At 37.8% G+C, this 23,103-nt stretch overlaps 1 protein-coding gene across 1 annotated transcript in view; it reads right to left on the reverse strand.

The window, feature by feature from the left end:
* GABRA3 (gamma-aminobutyric acid type A receptor subunit alpha3) overlaps window positions 1-23,103 on the reverse strand; it is a 380,473-nt gene that overhangs the window by 228,329 nt on the left and 129,041 nt on the right. Inside the window, exon 3 of the mRNA XM_043571691.1 lies at window positions 9,446-9,567. Within this exon, the coding sequence (XP_043427626.1) occupies window positions 9,446-9,567 (122 nt within the window). The remainder of the gene's footprint in view (window positions 1-9,445; window positions 9,568-23,103) is intronic.

Consider the following 23,103-nt stretch of genomic DNA (forward strand, 5'->3'; position numbering starts at 1 on the left):
ATTTATTCAAAGGATACAGGAATGCTGATTCACAGGGGCACATGTACCCCAATGTTTATAGCAGTGCTTTCAACAATAGCCAAATTATGGAAAAAGCCCAAATGTCTAATCAACTGATGAATGGATAAAGTGTGGTTTATATATACAATGGAATACTACTTGGCAATGAGAAAATGAAATCCTGTAATTTGCAACAACATGGATGGAACTGAAGGCTATTATGCTAAGTGATATGCCAACAAATAGGACAACCTGGAAGAAATGGACAAATTCCTAAACACCCACATTCTTCCAAAACTCAATCAGGAGGAAATAGAAAGCTTGAACAGACCCATAACCAGCAAAGAAATTGAATCGGTTATCAAAAATCTCCCAACAAATAAGAGTCCAGGACCAGACGGATTCCCAGGGGAGTTCTACCAGACATTTAAAGCAGAGATAATACCTATCCTTCTCAAGCTATTCCAAGAAATAGAAAGGGAAGGAAAACTTCCAGACTCCTTCAATGAAGCCAGTATTACTTTGATTCCCAAACCAGACAGAGACCCAGTAAAGAAAAAGAGAACTACAGGCCAATATCCCTGATGAATATGGATGCAAAAATCCTCAATAAGATACTAGCAAATCGAATTCAACAGCATATAAAAAGAATTATTCACCATGATCAAGTGGGATTCATTCCTGGGATGCAGGGCTGGTTCAACATTTGCAAATCAATCAACGTGATACACCACATTAATAAAAGAAAAGATAAGAACCATATGATCCTGTCAATCGATGCAGAAAAGGCCTTTGACAAAATCCAGCACCCTTTCTTAATAAAAACCCTTGAGAAAGTCGGGATAGAAGGAACATACTTAAACATCATAAAAGCCATTTATGAAAAGCCCACAGCTAACATCATCCTTAATGGGGAAAAACTGAGAGCTTTTTCCCTGAGATCAGGAACACAACAGGGATGCCCACTCTCACTGCTGTTGTTTAACATAGTGTTGGAAGTGCTAGCATCAGCAATCAGACAACAAAAGGAAATCAAAGGCATCAAAATTGGCAAAGATGAAGTCAAGCTTTCACTTTTTGCAGATGACATGATATTATACATGGAAAATCCGATAGACTCCACCAAAAGTCTGCTAGAACTGATACAGGAATTCAGCAAAGTTGCAGGATACAAAATCAATGTACAGAAATCAGTTGCATTCTTATACACTAACAATGAAGCAACAGAAAGACAAATAAAGAAACTGATCCCATTCACAATTGCACCAAGAAGCATAAAATACCTAGGAATAAATCTAACCAAAGATGTAAAAGATCTGTATGCTGAAAACTATAGAAATCTTATGAAGGAAATTGAAGAAGATATAAAGAAATGGAAAAACATTCCATGGTCATGGATTGGAAGAATAAATATTGTTAAAATGTCAATACTACCTAAAGCAATCTACATATTCAATGCAATCCCAATCAAAATTGCTCTGGCATTCTTCTTGAAGCTAGAACAAGCAATCCTAAAATTTGTATGGAACCACAAAAAAACCCAACTAGCCAAAGTAATTCTGAAGAAGAAGACCAAAGCAGGAGACATCACAATCCCAGACTTTAGCCTCTACTACAAAGCTGTAATCATCAAGACAGCATGGTATTGGCACAAAAACAGACACATGGACCAATGGAATAGAATAGAAACCCGAGAATTTGACCCATAAAAGTATGGCCAACTAATTTTTGACAAAGCAGGAAAGAATATCCAATGGAAAAGACAGTCTATTTAACAAATGGTTCTGGGAGAATTGGACAGCAACATGCAGAAGAATGAAACTAGACCACTTTCTTACACCATTCACAAAAATTAACTCAAAATGGATGAGGGACCTGAATGTGAGACAGGAAACCATCAAAACCCTAGAGGAGAAAGCAGGAAAAAAACCTGTCTGACCTCAGCTGTGGCAATTTCTTACTTGACACATCTCCAAAAGCAAGGGAATTAAAAGCAAAAATGAACTATTGTGACCTCATGAAGATAAAAAGCTTCTGTACTGCAAAGGAAACAATCAACAAAACTAAAAGGTAACCAACGGAAAGGGAAAAGATATTTGCAAATGACACATCTGACAAGGGCCAGTATCCAAAATCTATAAAGAACTCACCAAACTCTACACATGAAAAACAAATAATCCAGTGTAGACATGGGCAGAAGAGATTAATAGACACTTTTCCAAAGAAGACATCCAGATGGCCAACAGGCACATGAAAAGATGCTCAACGTCACTCCTCATCAGGGAAATAGAAATCAAAGCCACATTGAGATACCATCTCACGCCAGTCAGAGTGACTAAAATGAACAAATCGGGAGACTATAGATGCTGGCAAGGATGTGGAGAAACGGGAACCCTGTTGCACTATTGGTGGGAATGCAAACTAGTGCAGCCGCTCTGGAAAACAGTGTGGAGGTTCCCAAAAAAATGAAAAATATATCTACCCTATGACTCAGCAATTGCACTGCTAGGAATTTACCCAAGGGATACAGGAGTGCTGATGCATAGGGGCACTTGTACCCCAATGGTTATAGCAGCACTCTCAACAATAGCCAAGTAATGGAAAGAGCTTAAATGTCCATCAACTGATGAATGGATAAAGAAATTGTGGTTTATATACACAATGGAATACTACATGGCAATGAGAAAGAATGAAATATGGCCTTTTGTTGCAATGTGGATGGAACTGGAGAGTGTTATGCTAAGTGAAATAAGTCATACAGAGAAAGACAGATACCATATGTTTTCACTCTTATTTGGATCCTGGGAAACTTAACAGAAGACCAAGGGGGAGGGGAAGGAAAAAAAAAAAAGGTTAGAGAGGGAGGGAGCCAAAACATAATAGACTCTTAAAAACTGAGAACAAACTGAGGGTTGATGGGGGGTGGGATGAAGGGGAGGGTGGATGATGGATATTGAGGAAGGCACCTGTTGGGATGAGCACTGTTATTTGACAATAAATTTCATATTAAAAAATTTTAATGTTTATTTTTGAGAGAGAGAGAGTGACCAGGGTGGGGAAAGAGAGAGACAGGGAGACAAAGGATCCAAAGCGGACTCCTCGTTGAGAATGGAAAGCCCGATGCAGGGCTCAATCTCACAAATTGTGAGATCATGACCTGACCTCAAGTCAGACGCTCAACCGACTGAGTCATCTAGGTGCCCCTCTTTATTATCTGTGTCTATTAGGGGTTTTGGGTTTGTGGTTACCATGAGGTCAATATATAACATCCTAAGTATATAGCAGTCTATATTAAGTTGATGGTCATTTAAGGTCAAACATATTCTAAAAGAAAAACTCTGCTTTTCTTTTTTACTCCCTCCTCCATGATTTATGTATATGCTGTTATATTGCACATGTTTTATTCATAATTTTATTATGTCTAATTATGGCCATTTCTTTTCCACTTAAGTCTCTTTAACATTTCTTGTAAGGGTAGTTTAGTGGTGATAAACTCTTCTGACTTTTGTTTTTCTGGAAAACTCTTGGTATCTCCTTCAATTCTGTATAATAACTTTGTGAGGTAGAGTATTCTTGGTTATAGGATATATTTTTTTCTTTCAACACTTTGAATATATCATGCCAGTGACTCTAATTTGGGCAAGGCACTGCTGAGAGTACTGTGGGCTCTAGTGTCCTTGACCTGGCTTGTGGGGCAGTGGTCTATGCTGAAATATGTGAGTTGAGGAAATTTGGAGCTGCTAGCATTATCCTTCCATCAAACATTTGGTAACTAAAGTGGTGTTGTTCCTCAGAGAAAAGTATGCCATTGTTCTCACTCTCAGAATCAGAGACATGTCTAAGAGATTTTTTGCCCAATTGATTCATGCAATTTATTATATTGTTACCTCTTCTTTTTTTTCTGGTTTCTTAAGTGAAGACTTGGGGCACTGGTTTAAGGTTAATATTTTCTGAGGTACCCATCTACTGTTATCAGCTTTCCTCTTAGCACTGCTTTATGACATATTTTTTATTTTATTCAATTGAAAATGTTTTGCATTTTCTTTTGAGTTCTTCTTTGACTCATGGTTTATTTAGCATTGTATTATTTAGTTCCCAAATACATTGAGATTTTCCAGATATTCACTTTCTAATTTTTCCCACTGTGGTGAGAGAACATACTTTGCATGCTGTAAGTTCTTTTAATTTTTTTATGATAAAGAATATTGTCTATTTTGGTAAAGGTTGTAGGTATATTTGAAAAGGATGTATATTCTGCTGTTGTTGATTGGAATGTTGTATAAATGCCACTCAAGTCAAGTTGGTTGATACTGTGGTTCCTGTTTCTACTACCTTTACCTATTTTCTGCCTACTGGTACATTGCTTATTGAGAAAGGAGTGTTGAAATCTCTACTATAACTAAAGATCATATCTTTCTCCTTTCAGTTCTCAATTTTTGTTTCATGTGGTTAGATGCTCTGTGATTAGGTACATAAATATTTAGGATCATTATGTACTCTTAATGAATTGACCCCTTTGTTATAAAATGGTCCTCTTTATTGCTAACAACATTTTTGCTCTAATATTTTCTTTTTCTGATATTAAAATAGCTACTCCAATCTTCTTTTAATTAGTGTTAGCATGGTGCACCATTTTCCATCCTTTTACTTTTATTTACAGCTTTATATTTAAGGTGGGTTTCTCTCAGTAATTTTGCATCCTGATTTTTAAAAAATACGATTTGACCATCTCTGCCTTTAAAAATGGATGCTTAAGACTGCTGAGGTGATTCAGTTGGTTAAGTGTCTAACTCTTGGTTTTAGCTCAGGTCATGATCTCACAGTTCATGGGTTCGAGCCCCACATCAGGATCTGTGCTGACAGTTCGGAACCTGCTTGGGCTTCTCCCTCTCTCTTTCTCTCTCTCTGCCCCTCTGATCACGTTTTCTCTCTCTCTAAAAATAAATAAATATTTAAAAATAAAATGGATGTTTAAATTATTTATATTTAATGTGATGATTCATATGGTTGTTCTTACTTTTCTATTTGTTTCATCTTTTTGTTACATTTTCTTCTTTTTCTGCCTTATCAACCAACTATTTCTATTATTACATTTTTATAACCTTTTTTGCTTTATTAGCTATAATTTTTCTTTAAGTTCTATAGCACACTTCCTTATCACAATCTGCCAACAAGTAATATTATATCATGCCATGTACAGTATAAAAACCTTTCAACAGTACATTTCTATTTCATTTTCTCCTGGCCTCTGAGCTATTGTTATCATACATTTTCCTCATATATATACTTTAAGCCACATAATACACTGTCATTATTTTTGCTTTAGTCATTTATCATTTAAATAGATTGGGGAAAAAACTGCTTTATATTTACCCACACAGTTTTTTATTTGTGTTGCTCTTCCTTCCTTTCTATAGATCCTTATTTCTATCTGGCATTGTTTTCCTTCTGCCTGATGCATTTTCATTTACATTTACATTTACATTACATTTACATTACATTCATTTCTTGTAGTACAGACATGCTGATGAATTTTTCAGCTTCTAGTGTCTGAAAAAGTATTCATTTTGCCAATATGTTTAAAGTACATTAACTCTGGTTACAGAATTATAGATTGACAGTTTTTTTCCAGTACTTCAAAGCTGTCACTAACTACATTCTTGCTTGTTTATTTCTGACAAGAAGCAAAATTGTCCCTCTATACATAATGTTTATTTTTCCTTCCAATATTTTACTTAAATTCAAGTTACTTTATATAAAGTGTAGTACTGGTTTCAGGGATAGACTTTAGTGATTCATCACCTACATATAACACCCAATGTTCATCATAACAAGTGCCCTCCTTAATGTCTATCACCCAGTTAAGCCCATTGCCCGACCCACATCCCCTCTAGCAAGCCTCAGTTTGTTCTCTATAGTTAACAGTATTTTATGGTTTGCTGCCCTCTGCCATTTTATTTTATTTTATTTTATTTTATTTTATTTTATTTTATTTTTCCTTCTTTTCCCCTATGTTCACCTGTTTTGTTTCTTAAACTCCACATATGAGTAAAATCATATGGTATTTGTCTTTCTCTGACAGACTTATTTTACTTAGCATAATACACTCTAATTCCACCCAACTTATTGCAAATGGCAAGATTTCATTCCTTTTGATGGATGAGTAATATTTTATTGTATACCACATCTTCTTTATTCATTCATCAGTTGATGGAAATTTGGGCTCTTTCCATAGTTCACCCATTGTTGATAATGCTTCTATAAACCCTGGGGTGCAAGTACCCCTTTAAATCAGTGTTTTTATATCCTTTGGATAACTACCTAGTAGTGCAATTGCTGGGTCATAGGGTAGTTCTATTTTTAACCTTTTCAGGAACTTCCATACAGTCTTCCAGAATGGCTGTACCAGTTTGCATTCCCACCAGCAGGGTAGAAGTGTTCCCCTTTCTCCACATCCCCACCAACATTTGCTGTTTCCTTGGGGTAGTTCTATTTTTAACCTTTGCAGGAATCTCCATACTGTCTTCCAGAGTGGCTGCTCCAGTTTGCATTCCTACCAAGAGGGTAGAAGTGTCTCTATTTCTCCACATCCTCACCAACATTTGTTGTTTCCTAACTTGCTAATTTTAGCCACAATGTTTTGTTTTACTCTGTTTGCTTTGAAGATGTTCTCTTTATATGAAGGGGAGCAGAAAATTTATTTGAAAAAAATGGTCAAAAACACTCTAAATTTGATAAAAGTTTTAATTCTCTCAAACCAAGAAGGTCAACAAATAAGAAACATGAGTAGGGGTGCCTGGGTGGCTCAGCCAGTTAAGCATCCGACTTTGGCTCAGGTCATGATCTTGCAATTCCTGGGTCTGAGCCCCACATTGGGCTCTGTGCTGACAGCTTAGGGCTTGGATCCTGCTTTGGATTCTGTGTCTCCCTCTCTCTCTGCCCCTACCTCACTCTCACTCTGTCTGTCTCTATCTCTCTCTCTCTCAAAAATAAATAAAACATTAAAAAATAAGAAGCATGAATAAAATTTCACAAAGGGATATGATCAAATAGCTTAAAACTAGTGATAAAGGTAAATCTGGTCCCTGTTACTCTATGTTAGCCAGAAGCCAAAAGCTCCACCCATATTTTTCATGGGTAGTCAAATTCTACATGTCTACAACCAATTAACTTCCACCTACTCCCCTGCTTTCTTTGTTCCAAGCACACTTCAAAAGAAACAGAATAAAACAAAATAATACTGTCCCTCTTCCAACGTCCCTTATTGTAGAAAGTAGCACCACTCAGTCATCCATGCCAACAACCTAGAAGTTATCTTTTTCTCCCTCCTTTTACCAGCCCCATAATTTAATCAGTCACCAAATTCTCTACATTCCCACAGCCATCACTTTCATCCTGGACAACTGCAATTGATTTGTAACTGGTCTTCTATTCCTCAGGAATATTGTCCTGATCCAATCATTATTTATACCAAAGCAAGTGTCATACATCCTTCATCTAAAAACAACAACAACAAAAACTGCAAACATATCTTAACTTTACTTAATAAGTGAGTTTATTATAATGGTATGGATTATAGTAATTCCAACACCATTTTATGTATTTTGTAGGACCGAGAAAATGAGTAAATCAATGAATGCTGTGTTGAACTGAACTTAATGGTATCAGTACAAACTCATTATACATGCACACACACATATTTGTACATATGTATGTGTGTGTATGTATATATAGAAATATATACAGGTATGTGTATATATGTGTATATATTATGTGTGTCTATATACACACACACACAATATACACATGTTATATAGATATATGTAAATACATATGAATATACATTAAATTTTTAATTTTTTTATTTTCTAATTCTGTCTGATGAAAGTTTCTAAAAGCAATGACACCCTACTAGCAATGAATACACCTAGCACTCAGAAGTTGAACTTTAAATATACTGTAATTTCCCACAAAAATGTGCCATGTATTCTTGGAAAAAGTGGCTGCTTCCTGGGAAGGGAATAAGGGAAAATTACAAGATAAATATGGAATATACCGTTATGCCAAAAAGTAAAAAGGTGCCCCAAATATGTGAAGAACAGATCAAAAGGAAATAGAAGCCAGGTTGAATAGGCTTCTGCTAGGCAAATACGGAAAATTATGGACATAAATTCTAATTAAAATGAATAATATTAATGGATTACAATTCATTGAATAAAATATGAATCCATATATTGATGATAATAGTTACCTAATTAAAGAGAAGGGTTTTTTTCCTTACAATAGAATACCATCTAATAAATATAGAGGAATAATACATTTAGAAAATCACCATTTGCAACCATAACAGTTATTATTCATGTAAGAATATTTAATAGTTACTATAATGATTGCATGCAACCTGAACTAGGAATATAATAATCTCAAAGTACTTCCTCACAAATTACTTATAGATTATAAACTTAAAAAAAAGGTGATTTTAAACTGGAATAACTTCGTGAACATCAAAGTGAACATTACCAATAATGGGCCAAATAGACATCATATCCCTTTTGGAAAAATGCACTAAGAAACATATGATTAAATCTGTGTATTTCCTCTAAAAATGAATAAGGAAAATCTAATGCCATGAAAGACAAAGAAAATCTGAGTAAATTATACCAAATTATAGGCTGAAGATATGTGAAAATAAATGCTATGCATAATCCTGGATTGAATCCTATATCAATGGAAAATGCTATATAGAACACTTTTGGGACAAGTGGCAAAAATTGAATATCAACTACAGATCAGAACACAGTATAATGTCAGGTTACATTTTCTGAATTTATAATTGCATTGTAATTTTGTAAATTAATTTATTTGTTCTAAGGAAAAGCACATTGAAGTATTTAGGGACAAAGGGGTATGATATCTGCAACTAGTTCTCAAATGGTTCAGGAAAAAATCAAACTCATACATTTGCATACTTGCCATTTAAGTATAGCCCATGATTTCCTCTGATGCATTTATCTCATTGTGATCATATGGCTAATGATACTAAACTAATGGCCAACCAAGATCCCACCTAGGCAGCAGGTTGCTCCTCATTGGAAGTTCAGGCTGACATGTGCTGAGGGTTTTGAGAGCAAAGGTATGTTTCCCAGATATGCCGGGGCCAAGCCTCCCATTTAGGCAGGGATTGGTCTTTTGATACCAGAAATGGGCTTTGTCAAATATTAGTGTATATTACATGCATTTAGCTAAGTGAAATTCAGAATTTTCCAAAACCATACCAGAGAGATTGACCATTGAAATGAAAGGTTAGAACTAATTTCTACTGCTCAGAGGGAAGAAACTTAACTTTACACTAAACCCATTGGTCAAGGGAGTGCTGAAGTTACCTTAAGAATCTTTCTTTTTAGATGACAATAGCCAAGAAAGGGATCTTAAAATAGTAACTGACCTCCAAGACCAGGTCGCAGCCGGTTGTCATAGCCATCTAGAAGACGATCTAAGATTCTGGTAAATATAGTGATGTTGTCAGTGCTGTCATCAGGAATATCTGGGGCGTGCTTAGGAGAGAGCCTGCGACAGTGGAAGAAACAGAGATGGAAAATAATAGTTCTTAATAGGAAACACTTGCATGTGTAAACACTTTAAAACAATTTCAATCAATAGACTGGGCCAACTAAATAGCCCTGTATCTTAACCAAATCAGCACTTCCTACTTGCTATGATGATTACCTGTGTAAAAGGCAGACAGTGGTCACTATACTTGAACTCTTACTATAGCATTGACAAGAGATTTATCAAACATGTGCTCTAGCCCCAACTCAACAGTGGAGAAATGCAAGCAGAAATTGTTAATACAATGTTCTGGGGAACAGTCGGTGGCATAAAGTTATACATCAAATTTTGGTGCATGAATGAACAGTCCTCAAAGTTAAAAAAGAAAAATTGTGTTACAAAAAACTTACCCCACTTCTGGCTGAGAGAAGCATAAGTTCACAGAATAATAGAATCAGACTGTTGGAGTGTGTTTATTCTACCTACCCACCACTTTATGGAGATAGGGTAACAAAATAATAGTACTCCATTAAATGTTAAAGCTACCGGGACTCTTAAGAGATTCCTTAATTTTGCTCATTTTATACATGGATAAATAAGCTCAAAGAGGGGGCCATCAAATTTGCCAACAAATTTGAAATTTGAAAGGCAGAAATAGGACTAGAATCCAAGTTTTCTGATTTTCTAGTGACCCTCAGCTACCTCCTGCTTCTCCAGTTTGGATGCCTTCTGTAAACCTTTCCAAACACTAGGCACTTTGCCAACCACCTACTCAGGCCCAGGTTTACTGATACTCTCACTTTATGAGGAGGGTCTTGTTGTGGTTTGACAGGACTAAAAATGAAACTCTCTGGGTAGTTTAAGAGAAAAGGGGATATAAGTAAAGAGATGGCTGTTGCCAAGGATCAAAAAGCATGTTGTAGAATCAACTAATAAACTAGGAGTCAGAAATCCTGGATTCTACTGCCAGCTGTATTCATGAATTAAAGTAGATAATGAAGCAAGATACAATACTGTATCTCCTTAAGTCTGTTTTCACCATTCCTACCTTGGACCCAGAAGGTTTCCATTAATAGGTATAACTGTTCCTAGCATACAATTAGTCAAATCGATAAGAAGGGCACCCGGGTGGCTCAGTCAGTTGAGCAACCAAATCTTGGTTTTGGCTCAGGTCATGATCTCACAGTAGTGAGATCGAGCCCTACATTGGGCATGGAGTCTGCTTAAGATTCTCTCTTTCTCCTTCTGCCCCTCTCCTCTGTTCTTTCTCTCAATAAATAAATAAATAAATAAATAAATAAATAATACATACATACATAAGATAATAATAGTTGAGAAGGAGTCATAAGACAGAGTCAGTATGTCTTCCCACAAATATATATTCTTAGTGGCAAGAAAAGTTCATTTTATTTTTAAAAAGACCTGAGAAAAATCTACAGAATAGAAACATCAAAATTGAATGGTTCTCACTCTAAACTGTCATTCTCCAGCAGATAACTTTGAAAAAGTCATTTTGGACCTCAACTTCCTTAATTCATAAATCTAATCCAATTCAGTTAATTATTCAATACATCTTTATTGAGAATCAACTATGTGCCTCTACTTTGGGTACTGTGATAGAGCATAATAAAGATAAAACAAGGTGAGTAATCTTTTCCCTGATTACAGGGTTGCTGAGGGAATCAAATGATAAAATAGTTACACATGGAAGGAAAATGAGACCTAAGCTTAAAAAGTCTAGAGACATGTATTTGAATTTTTTAGTGTGACCATAGGAAAGTCATATAACACCTCTAATAGCTTTCTCATATTTCAAATTAAAATAACTTCACAGATAGATTGCATTAACATTAAATAATATATTAAAATTGTCAGGCTTAATGTTTAATATGTGGAAGTATTCAAAGTTTGTTTTCTCTTTTTTGAAATAGTACTGTATGCACTTGAATGCATTATTCAAATGCAAATAGTAACAAATATATTGGCATACTCATCAACCAAAACCCATAAAGAAAACTTTGGCCAGAGAGGCACTGGAACCCAGTGAAAAGTAGAGATGATTGTCTGGTTTAGTGGACAGAGCACTAGAAGTGATACAAATACCTTACTGGGAAGGGGGTGGGGGGGATAAGGGAACTATAGCACAGAGCTAACAAACTGGCATTAATATGCTAAAGAGATAAATACAGGCAACCTTCAGGTGACAGCTCAATACACCAATATTCTGAATTGGTCTTACATGGGCTGTGGAGAGAGAGGCTCAATTGATTTTGTGCACACCACTTTCTCATTATCCTTCAACTTTCACTGTGGGGACTCTTAGCTGTGATTAGCCTAATTTGATTTCTAGGAAATAGGTCAATAAATTGTATGAAAAACAATTTCTTGGATTACTGAAAGCAGATAGAAAGGAGAATTCTCACAGAGTCATAGATGAGCTATAAAGGGCTTCAGAAATTATTTACTCCAGGTGGATTGATAGATGGGAATTCTAAAGCCCCTGAACATAATTTTTAACCGCCCTGAATGTTAATGGAAAAGCTAAGATTTGGACCAGATTTGGGACCATATTCTTGAATATGAGGCCATAAGATTTGGGACCATATTCTTGAATATGAGGCCAATACACTATGCCACCTCTCTTACTAAAATACTAACTTCCATGACAATGCATTTCCATTCATTGCCGATGTGTTAATTATGCTAGCAGCATTCTACACTAATAATTTTTAAACTTTTAAGTAAAAAAAAATCAATGCTGGGGCGCCTGGGTGGCGCAGTCGGTTAAGCGTCCGACTTCAGCCAGGTCACGATCTCGCGGTCCGTGAGTTCGAGCCCCGCGTCAGGCTCTGGGCTGATGGCTCAGAGCCTGGAGCCTGTTTCTGATTCTGTGTCTCCCTCTCTCTCTGCCCCTGCCCCGTTCATGCTCTGTCTCTCTCTGTCCCAAAAATAAATAAATGTTGAAAAAAATTTAAAAAAAAAAAAAAAAAATCAATGCTAAATATCACTCTAATACAAATTTCAATAGATTTCTCTATGATTTTGCCCTTGGTTACTGCTATTTTTTTTCTCCTAACGTGCACTAAATTATTTCATGGGGAACTGGAACATGGTTTAATCTAGAACCCAAGTCAGAACTCTCTTCTTCAATAACTCAACTGCAACAAGCTAAAAATGCTCTAGTTTGTTCCAATCCAAAGAAGTTTGGGAGAACAACAAAGAATCATGGTATATCAGGATTATGGGAGAGCCTTAGAGATCATATATTTTTTTTCATTTTACAGATGAAGCACCTAAGACACTAATGAGAGGAAGAAATTCTTCAAAGCCACATACTTATTAGGTTGATAAAACTGATGCACCCATGACTGTTTTGCCTCATCTCTGTTATTACCAGTTGGATTTAATATCAATAATCCATCATTTAAACATTAAAATCATGTTACTAATATACTATGTGTAGGTAAGGTTGATTTAGTCAATTTTTTAGTTCTAAACATGGAATAGTGGTAAGTCCATAGGATTAGGATCAAATGAGCAGTTTTAGTCCTGGCCTTGCCAATAACTGATTGTGTAACATATTTCCTCGTAAGATGGGGATAATAATTTCCTACCTTAGAAAGTTTATGGAAGAAATAAGTAAATAATACAATGAACAAAAATTCACTTTGCAAATGGTAAAGCTCCATATACATTGAGGGTTGTTCATTCCTTTCTCTGCCCCCCCCCCAAAAAAAAAACTTCTGAAAATGTAATGAGACACTTTTGAAAGACAGGCACTTTTTGTACACATTTTTGTGCGGACATAGGTTTCCATTTCTCTTGGGGAGATATCTATGGGTAGAAATGCTAAGTCATAGGGTTATTCTGTTAAACCCTTTTTAAAACATTTCTTTTTAACTGAAGTGATATTCACATTAAATTAACCAGTTTAAAGTGAACAATTCAGTGGCATTCAATATATTCACAATGTTGGGAAACTACCACCTCTACATAAATCTAAAAAATTTTCATCACCCCAGAAGAAAATCATGTAAACATTAAGCACATGCTTGTTATTCTCTCTGTCCTGCAGCCCCTGGCAACCACCAATCTGCATTCTATTTCTATAGATTTAGCCATTCAAGATATTTCATATAAATGTTATCATACAATATATAGTCTTTTGTGTCTGGCTTCTTTCACTTAACATGTTTTCCAGGTTCATCCACATTATAGCATATTTCAGTACTTCATTTTTGAGGGTGAATAATATTGTATTATATGTATATACCACAATTTGTTTATTAGGCACTCATCTGTTAATGGATATTTATGCATTTTCAACCTTTTGGCTATTGTGAATATTGATGCTGTGAAAATGAGTGTACAGTTCTTCTTGGTATTCACCTAGTAGTGAAATTGCTGGGTCATATGGAAATGCCATGTTTAACTTTTTGAAGAAGTGGCAAACTGTTTTCCACAGTAGCTGCACCATTTCCATTCCCACCAACTATATAAAAGGGATTCAATTTTTCCAAGTATTTGCCAATGCTTCTTACTTTCCCTCTTTTTAAAAATAAACTTATGTATTTAAATTCAAGTTTGTTTTTTTAATTTTTTATTATATTAAATTTATTTTCAAATTAGTTTCCATACAACACCCAGTGCTCATCCCAAAAGATGCCCTCTTCAATGCCCATCACCTACCCTTCCCTATTTCCCACCCCCCATCAACGCTCAGTTTGTTCTCAGTTTTTAAGAGTCTCTTATGCTTTGGCTCTCTCTCCGACCCTAACCTCTTTTTCTTTTTCTTTTTTTCCCCTTCCCCTCCCCCATGGGTTTCTGTTAAGTTTGTCAGGATCCACATAAGAGTGAAAACATATGGTATCTGTCTTTCTCTGTATGGCTTATTTCACTTAGCAGCACACTCTCCAGTTCCGTCCATGTTGCTACATGGTGCCATATTTCATTCTTTCTCACTGCCACGTAGTTCTCCATTGTGTATATAAACCACAATTTTTTTATCCATTCATCAGTTGATGGACATTTAGGCTTTTTCCACAATTTGGCTATTGTTGAGAGTGCTGCTACAAACATTGGGGTACAAGTGCCCCTATGCATCAGCACTCCTGTATCCCTTGGGTAAATTCCTAGCAGTGCTACTGCTGGGTCATAGGGTAGGTCTATTTTTAATTTTTTGAGGAACTTCCACACTGTTTTCCAGAGTGGCTGCACCAATTTGCATTCCCACCAACAGTGCAAGAGGGTTCCCGTTTCTCCACATCCTCGCCAGCATCTATAGTCTCCTGATTTCTTCACTTTTGGCCACTCTGACTGGCATGAGGTGATATCTGAGTGTGGTTTTGATTTGTATTTCCCTGATGAGGAGCAACGTTGAGCATCTTTTCATGTGCCTGTTGGCCATCCGGATGTCTTCTTTAGAGAAGTGTCTATTCATGTTTTCTGCCCATTTCTTCACTGGGTTATTTGTTTTTTGGGTGTGGAGTTTGGTGAACTCTTTATAGATTTTGGATACTAGCCCTTTGTCCGATATGTCATTTGCAAATATCTTTTCCCATTCCGTTGGTTGCCTTTTAGTTTTGTTGACTGTTTCCTTTGCTGTGCAGATTTTTATCTTCATGAGGTCACAATAGTTCATTTTTGCTTTTAATTCCCTTGCCTTTGGGGATGTGTCAAATAAGAAATTGCTGTGGCTGAGGTCAGAGAGGTCTTTTCCTGCTTTCTCCTCTAGGGTTTTGATGGTTTCCTGTCTCACATTCAAGTCCTTTATCCATTTTGAGTTTATTTTGTGAATGGTGTAAGAAAGTGGTCTAGTTTCATTCTTCTGCATGTTGCTGTCCAGTTCTCCCAGCACCATTTGTTAAAGAGACTGTCTTTTTTCCATTGGATATTCTTTCCTGCTTTGTCAAAGATGAGTTGGCCATACGTTTGTGGGTCTAGTTCTGGGGTTTCTATTCTATTCCATTGGTCTATGTGTCTGTTTTTGTGCCAATACCATGCTGTCTTGATGATGACAGCTTTGTAGTAGAGGCTAAAGTCTGGGATTGTGATGCCTCCTGCTTTGGTCTTCTTCAAAATTACTTTGGCTATTCGGGGCCTTTTGTGGTTCCATATGAATTTTAGGACTGCTTGATCTAGCTTTCAGAAGAATGCTGGTGCAATTTTGATTGGGATTGCATTGAATGTGTAGATAGCTTTGGGTAGTATTGACATTTTAACAATATTTATTCTTCCAACCCATGAGCATGGAATGTTTTTCCATTTCTTTATATCTTCTTCAATTTCCTTCATAAGCTTTCTATAGTTTTCAGCATACAGATCTTGTACATATTTGGTTAGATTTATTCCTAGGTATTTTATGCTTCTTGGTGCAATTGTGAATGGGATCAGTTTCTTTATTTGTCTTTCTGTTGCTTCATTATTAGTGTATAAGAATGCAACTGATTTCTGTACATTGATTTTGTATCCTGCAACTTTGCTGAATTCATGTATCAGTTCTAGCAGACTTTTGGTGGAGTCTATCGGATTTTCCATGTATAATATCATGTCATCTGCAAAAAGTGAAAGCTTGACTTCATCTTTGCCAATTTTGATGCCTTTGATTTCCTTTTGTTGTCTGATTGCTGATGCTAGAACTTCCACACTATGTTAAACAACAGCTGTGAGAGTGGACATCCCTGTCGTGTTCCTGATCTCAGGGGGAAAGCTCTCAGTTTTTTCCCCATTGAGGATGATATTAGCTGTGGGCTTTTCATAAATGGATTTAATGATGTTTATGTATATTCCTTCTATCCCAAATTTCTCAGGGTTTTTTATTAAGAAAGCATGCTGAATTTTGTCAAATGCTTTTTCTGCATCGATTGACAGGATCATATGGTTCTTATCTTTTCTTTTATTAATGTGATGTATCACGTTGATTGATTTGCGAATGTTGAACCAGCCCTGCACCCCAGGAATGAATCCCACTTGATCATGGTGAATAATTCTTTTTATATGCTGTTGAATTTGATTTGCTAGTATCTTATTGAGAATTTTTGCATCCATATTCATCAGGGATATTGGCCTGTAGTTCTCTTTTTTTACTGGGTCTCTGTCTGGTTTAGGAATCAAAGTAATACTGGCTTCATAGAATGAGTCTGGAAGTTTTCCTTCCCTTTCTATTTTTTGGAATAGCTTGAGAAGGATAGGTATTATCTCTGCTTTAAATGTCTGGTAGAACTCCCCTGGGAAGCCATCTGGTCCTGGACTCTTATTTGTTGGGAGATTTTTGATAACTGATTCAATTTCTTCGCTGGTTATGGGTCTGTTCAAGCTTTCTGTTTCCTCCTGAATGAGTTTTGGAAGAGTGTGGGTGTTCAGGAATTTGTCCATTTCTTCCAGGTTGTCCAATTTGTTGGCATATAATTTTTCATAGTATTCCCTGATAATTGCTTGTATTTCTGAGGGATTGGTTGTAATAATTCCATTTTCATTCCTGATTTCATCTACTTGGGTCATCTCCCTTTTCTTTTTGAGAAGCCTGGTTAGAGATTCATCAATTTTGTTTATTTTTTCAAAAAACCAACTCTTGGTTTCGTTGATCTGCTCTACAGTTTTTTTAGATTCTATATTGTTTATTTCTGCTCTGATCTTTATTATTTCTCTTCTTCTGCTGAGTTTAGGCTGCTTTGCTGTTCTGCTTCTATTTCCTTTAGGCGTACTGTTCGATTTTGTATTTGGGATTTTTCTTGTTTCTTGAGATAGGCCTGGATTGCAATGTATTTTCCTCTCAGGACTGCCTTCGCTGCATCCCAAAGCATTTGGATTGTTGTATTTTCATTTTCGTTTGTTTCCATATATTTTTTTAATTTCTTCTCTAATTGCCTGGTTGACCCATTCATTCTTTAGTAGGGTGTTCTTTAACCTCCATGCTTTTGGAGGTTTTCCAGACTTTTTCCTGTGGTTGATTTCAAGCTTCATAGCATTGTGGTCTGAAAGTATGCATGGTATAATTTCAATTCTTGTATACTTATGAAGGGCTGTTTTGTGACCCAGTATATGATCTATCTTGGAGAATGTTCCATGTGCACTCGAGAAGAAAGTATATTCTGTTGCTTTGGGATGCAGAGTTCTAAATATATCTGTCAAGTCCATCTGATCCAATGTATCATTCAGGGCCCTTGTTTCTTTATTGACCATGTGTCTAGATGATCTATCCATTTCTGTAAGTGGTGTATTAAAGTCCCCTGCAATTACCACATTGTTATCAATAAGGTTGCTTATGTTTGTGAGTAATTGTTTTACATATTTGGGGGCTCCCGTATTCAGAGCACAGACATTTATAATTGTTAGTTCTTCTTGATGGATAGACCCTGTAATTATTATATAATGCCCTTCTTCATCTCTTGTTACAGCCTTTAATTTAAAGTCTAGTTTGTCTGATATAAGTATGGCTACTCCAGCTTTCTTTTGACTTCCAGTAGCATGATAAATAGTTCTCCATCCCCTCACTTTCAATCTGAAGGTGTCCTCAGGTCTAAAATGAGTCTCTTGTAGACAGCAAATAGATGGGTCTTGTTTTTTTATCCATTCTGATACCCTATGTCTTTTGGTTGGCACATTTAGTCCATTTACATTCAGTGTTATTATAGAAAGATATGGGTTTAGAGTCATTGTGATATCTTTAGGTTTCATGCTTGTAGCGATGTCTCTGGTACTTTGTCTCACAGGATCCTCCTTAGATCTCTTGTAGGGCTGGTTTAGTGGTGACGAATTCCTTCAGTTTTTGTTTCTTTGGGAAGACCTTTATCTCTCCTTCTATTCTAAATGACAGACTTGCTGGATAGAGGATTCTCGGCTGCATATTTTTTCTGTTCATCACATTGAAGATTTCTTGCCATTCCTTTCTGGCCTGCCAAGTTTCAGTAGAGAGATCGGTCATGAGTCCTATAGGTCTCCCTTTATATGTTAGAGCACATTTATCCCTAGCTGCTTTCAGAATTTTCTCTTTATCCTTGTATTTTGCCAGTTTCACTATGATATGTTGTGCAGAAGATCGATTCAAGTTACGTCTGAAGGGAGTTCTCTGTGCCTCTTGGATTTCAATGCCTTTTTCCTTCCCCAGACCAGGGAAGTTCTCAGCTATGATTTCTTCAAGTACACCTTCAGCACCTTTCCCTCTCTCTTCCTCCTCTGGAATACCAATTATGCATAGATTATTTCTCTTTAGTGCATCACTTAGTTCTCTAATTTTCCCCTCATACTCCTGGATTTTTTTTATCTTGTTCTCAGCTTCTTCTTTTTCCATAATTTTATCTTCTAGTTCACCTATTCTCTCCTCTGCCTCTTCAATCCGATGTGGTCATCTCCATTTTATTTTGCAGCTCATTAATAGCATTTTTTAGCTCCTCCTGGCTGTTCCTTAGTCCCTTGATCTCTGTAGCAATAGATTCTCTGCCGTCCTTTATACTGTTTTCAAGCCCAGGGATTAATTTTATGACTATTATTTTAAATTCTTGTTCTGTTATAATGCTTAGTTTTTGATCAATTTGTTAGCTGTCGTTATTTCCTGGAGGTTTTTTTGAAGGGAATTTTTCCGTTTCGTCATTTCGGATAGTCCCTGGAGTGGTGCAGAACTGCGGGGCACTTCCCCTCTGCTGTCTTGAATAACTTGCTTTGGTGGGTGGGGCCACAGTGAGACCTGATGTCTGCCCCCATCCCACCGCTGGAGCCACAGACTGGTGTGTACCTTCTCTTCCCCTCTCCTAGGGGCGGGATTCACTGTGGGGTGGCATGGCCTGTCTGGGCTACTTGCACACTGCCAGGCTTGTGATGCTGGGGATCTGGCGTATTAGCTGGGGTGTATCGGCAAGGTGCACAGGGGTGGGAGGGGCAGGCTCAGCTCACTTTTCCTTCGGAAGTCCACTTTGGGAGAGGCTCTGCAGCACCGAGAGGGAGTCAGACCCACCGGAGGGATGGATCCGCAGAAGCACAGCGTTGGGTGTTTGCGCGGTACAAGCAAGTTCCCTGGAAGGAACTGGTTCCCTTTGGGATTTTGGCTGGAGGATGGGCGAGGGCGATGGAGCTGGCGAGTGCCTTTGTTCTCCGCCAAGCTGCGCTCTGTTGTCCAGGGCTCAACAACTCTCCCTCCCGTTGTCCTCCAGCCCTCCCGCTCTCTGAGCAGAGCTGTTAACTTATAACCTTCCAGATGTTAAGTCCCGCTTGCTGTCCGAACACACTCCATCCAGCCCCTCTGCTTTTGCAAGCCAGATTTGGGGGCTCTGCTTTGCCAGCGGGCTGCCCCTCTGCCCCGGCTCCCTCCCACCAGTCCGTGTAGTGTGCACCACCTCTCTGCCCTTCCTACCCTCTTCCGTGGACCTCTTGTCTACTCTTGGCTTTGGAGAATCCGTTCTACTAGTCTTCTGGCAATTTTCTGGGTTATTTAGGCAGGTGTGGGAGGAATCTAAGTGATCTGCAGGACGTGATGAGCTCAGAGTCCTCCTACGCTGCCATCTTCCCCAAGTTCTCTAAATTCAAGTTTGTTAACATGCAGTGTAGTATTGCTTTCAGGAGTAGAACTCAGTGATTCATCTCTTACATTTAACACCCAGTGCTCATCTCAACAAGTGCACTCCTTAATGCCCAGTCTTAATGGGCTCATTTAGCCCATCCTCCCACCCACCTCCCTCTAGCATCATTATTCATAATAGCCAAAATGTGGAAACAGCCCAAATGTCCATCAACTGATGAACAAATAAACAAAATGTAGTATATCAAAAAAAAAAGTGGTAAAAATAATTTTTCTTTTTTCTTTTTTTTAAAAAGGGGCACCTGGGTGGCTCAGTAGGTTAAGCGACCAACCTAGGCTCAGGTCATGATCTCACAGTTCATGGATTCGAGCCCTGAGTCAGTCTCCGTGCTGACAGCTTAGAGCCTGGAGCCTGCTTCAGAATCTGTGTCTCCCTCTGTCTCTATGCCCCTCCCCCACTCATGCTCTGTTTCTGTCTCTCAAAAATGAATAAACATTAATTTTTTTTAAAAAAAGAAGTGGTATGTATGTACGTATGTACATGTGTGTGTGCATAAAAGGGAATAAAATCTTGCCACTTGCAACAAAATGGATGGAGCTAGATATTATAATGCTAAGCAAAATAAGCCAGTTAGAGAAAGACAAATACCATATGATTTCACACATATGTAGAATAAGAAACAAATGAACAAAGGAAAAAGAGAGACAAACCAAGAAACAGATTCTTAACTATAGAAAACTAATTGTTACCATGGGGGAGGGGGGTGGCGGATGGGTGAAATAGATGATAGGGATCAAAGGGTACACTTATGATGAGCACTGAGTAGTGTAAAAAATTGCTAAATTACTATATTGTACACCTGAAACTAATATAACACTGTATGCTAATGATACTGGAATTAAAATAACAAAAAATAGAGGAAAAGAGACTGAGTCTACCAGGGAGAAACCAGAACAACCTGAGGGGCCATAGGTGGGTTATTGTGCACTGGGGGAGATAAAAAGGGCCATGTAGGCACAGAGGGGAGGGATCCCCTTCTGTGGAGAGACAAAGGGAAGAGAAAGAGTGGCTGGGGAAGTGTAGGAGTGTGTCTAGATGAGAGAAAATACCTCTAACCGGGACAGAGAGCCATCCCATCTCTAACTGCAGGTTACAGGATCTATAACTGCAATCCCATCTTGGGACTGGGGCCAGCTGCCCTGTTCGTTCACCCGGGGAGGAGGGGAGACACCTCTGGGTTTAGTAGTAGATCAGGGGCACAGTCCACAGCAGGAGAAACTGGTCCCTTCCCCTGCAGTGCTCCAGAACAGGACAAAACCAGCCAGGACCACATATCAGGAGGTGCTTCCCCAGTACCAGGGTGCACGGAGCGGGAGTTTAAATCCCAACCAAGTCCTGGGGCAAAGGAGTCGGCAGAGTGAGACAGATAGCCTCCTCGGTGCATCCAGGGTACAGTGAGGATGGCTCCAAAGGAGTGATTTGGGACACTGGGTTATGGAGAAGAGGATGAGGGGGTTGCCATTTTTCTCCCCACCAAAACAGAGCCTCAGGGATTGGTCCATTGGCCCACAGTGGAGGCAGGGCCAGCCTACAACAAACCACACCCCTCCATGCTGGGTAACTGCGTATCTGCTGGAGTGGGATAGTCGCTGTGGAACCAGAGGAATCCCTCCTCCAGATCAGAGCTGCTTTACTTCTTGGATTAATTCTAGGACAATTCTTGATATATAGATATATCCGCCCCCCCCCCCCCCCATTTCTTCTCCTTATCTCTTCCCTCCTCTAGGCTGGTTACTCTGGTGATTGCTTTGTTTAAACAGATATTTAATCCATTCTCTTGGTACATGTTCTACACCTCCTTCTTTACATTCCTTTCTCTCTGTCTGGAATAATCAAGCCATAAAGTTTCTCTGTCTGGGTAACTTTATCTTCGTTTCTTTTTCCCTGCCTCATTCCCTATTTTCCTTTCTCTCTCTCTGGATTAAGCCTTTTAGTCTCTTTGCCTGGTCAATGCTTATTTTTTTCTCCCCCCCCCCGCCCCTTCCACTGTCATTTCTCTCTTTGTATGTGCTCTTGCCTCAGCACCACCCCACCCTGTTCTTAACTTATGCTGTTGTTTCTGGTTTTTTGTTTTTGGATTGTTTTTCATTTTTTTGTTTTTGTTTGTTTGCTTGTTTTCTTTTATTTGTTTGTGTGTTTGTATGTTTTTGTTTCCTGGTTGTCTGTTTGTTTTCAATTCCAGGACTACTTCAAGGAACAAATCAAAGCACACATGGTGGAGGGTCCAAAACATCACTACGAGTAGGGAAATAAAATAACCAAAGTCACAACAACAAAGAGCAAGTAACATTCTCAAAAAAAAAAAAAAAAACACTTCCTCTTTAATATAGCAGTGCTCGCAGGTGCAGAGCACATAACAAGATTTTAAAACTCACAAGGAACAGGAAATTAGCCAAATGATGAAAAGGAAGAATTCCCTCAAAAGAAATTCCAGGAATAGGTAACAGCTAAAGAATTGATCAAAACAAATATAAGCAACTTAACTAAACAAGAAACTAGAATTCTGATCATAAAATTAATCACTGGGCTTCAAAAAGCATAGAGGACAGCAGAGAATCTATTGCTACAGAGATCAAGGGACTAAAAAATAGTCATGATGAACTAAGCAATGCTATAAATGAGGTGCAAAATAAAATGGAGGTAGCCACAGCACGGATTGAAGAGGCAGAGGGGAGAATAAGTGAATTAGAAGATAAAATTATGGAAAAAGAGGAAGCTGAGAAACAGAGAGATGAAAAAATCCAGTATTATGAGGAGAGAATTAGAGAACTAAGTGATTCAAAAGCAGAACAATACACATATCATAGGAATTCCAGAAGAAGAGAGAGAAAACGGCTGAAGTTGTACTTGAACAAATCATAGCTGAGAACTTTCCCAATCTGGGGAAGGAAACAGGCATTGAACTCCAAAGGCACAGAGAACTCCCTTCAGATGTAACTTAAATAGATCTTCTGCACAATATATCATAGTGAAACTGGCAAAA

Source organism: Prionailurus bengalensis, chromosome X, assembly GCF_016509475.1.
Source record: "Prionailurus bengalensis isolate Pbe53 chromosome X, Fcat_Pben_1.1_paternal_pri, whole genome shotgun sequence".
NCBI lineage: Eukaryota > Metazoa > Chordata > Mammalia > Carnivora > Felidae > Prionailurus > Prionailurus bengalensis.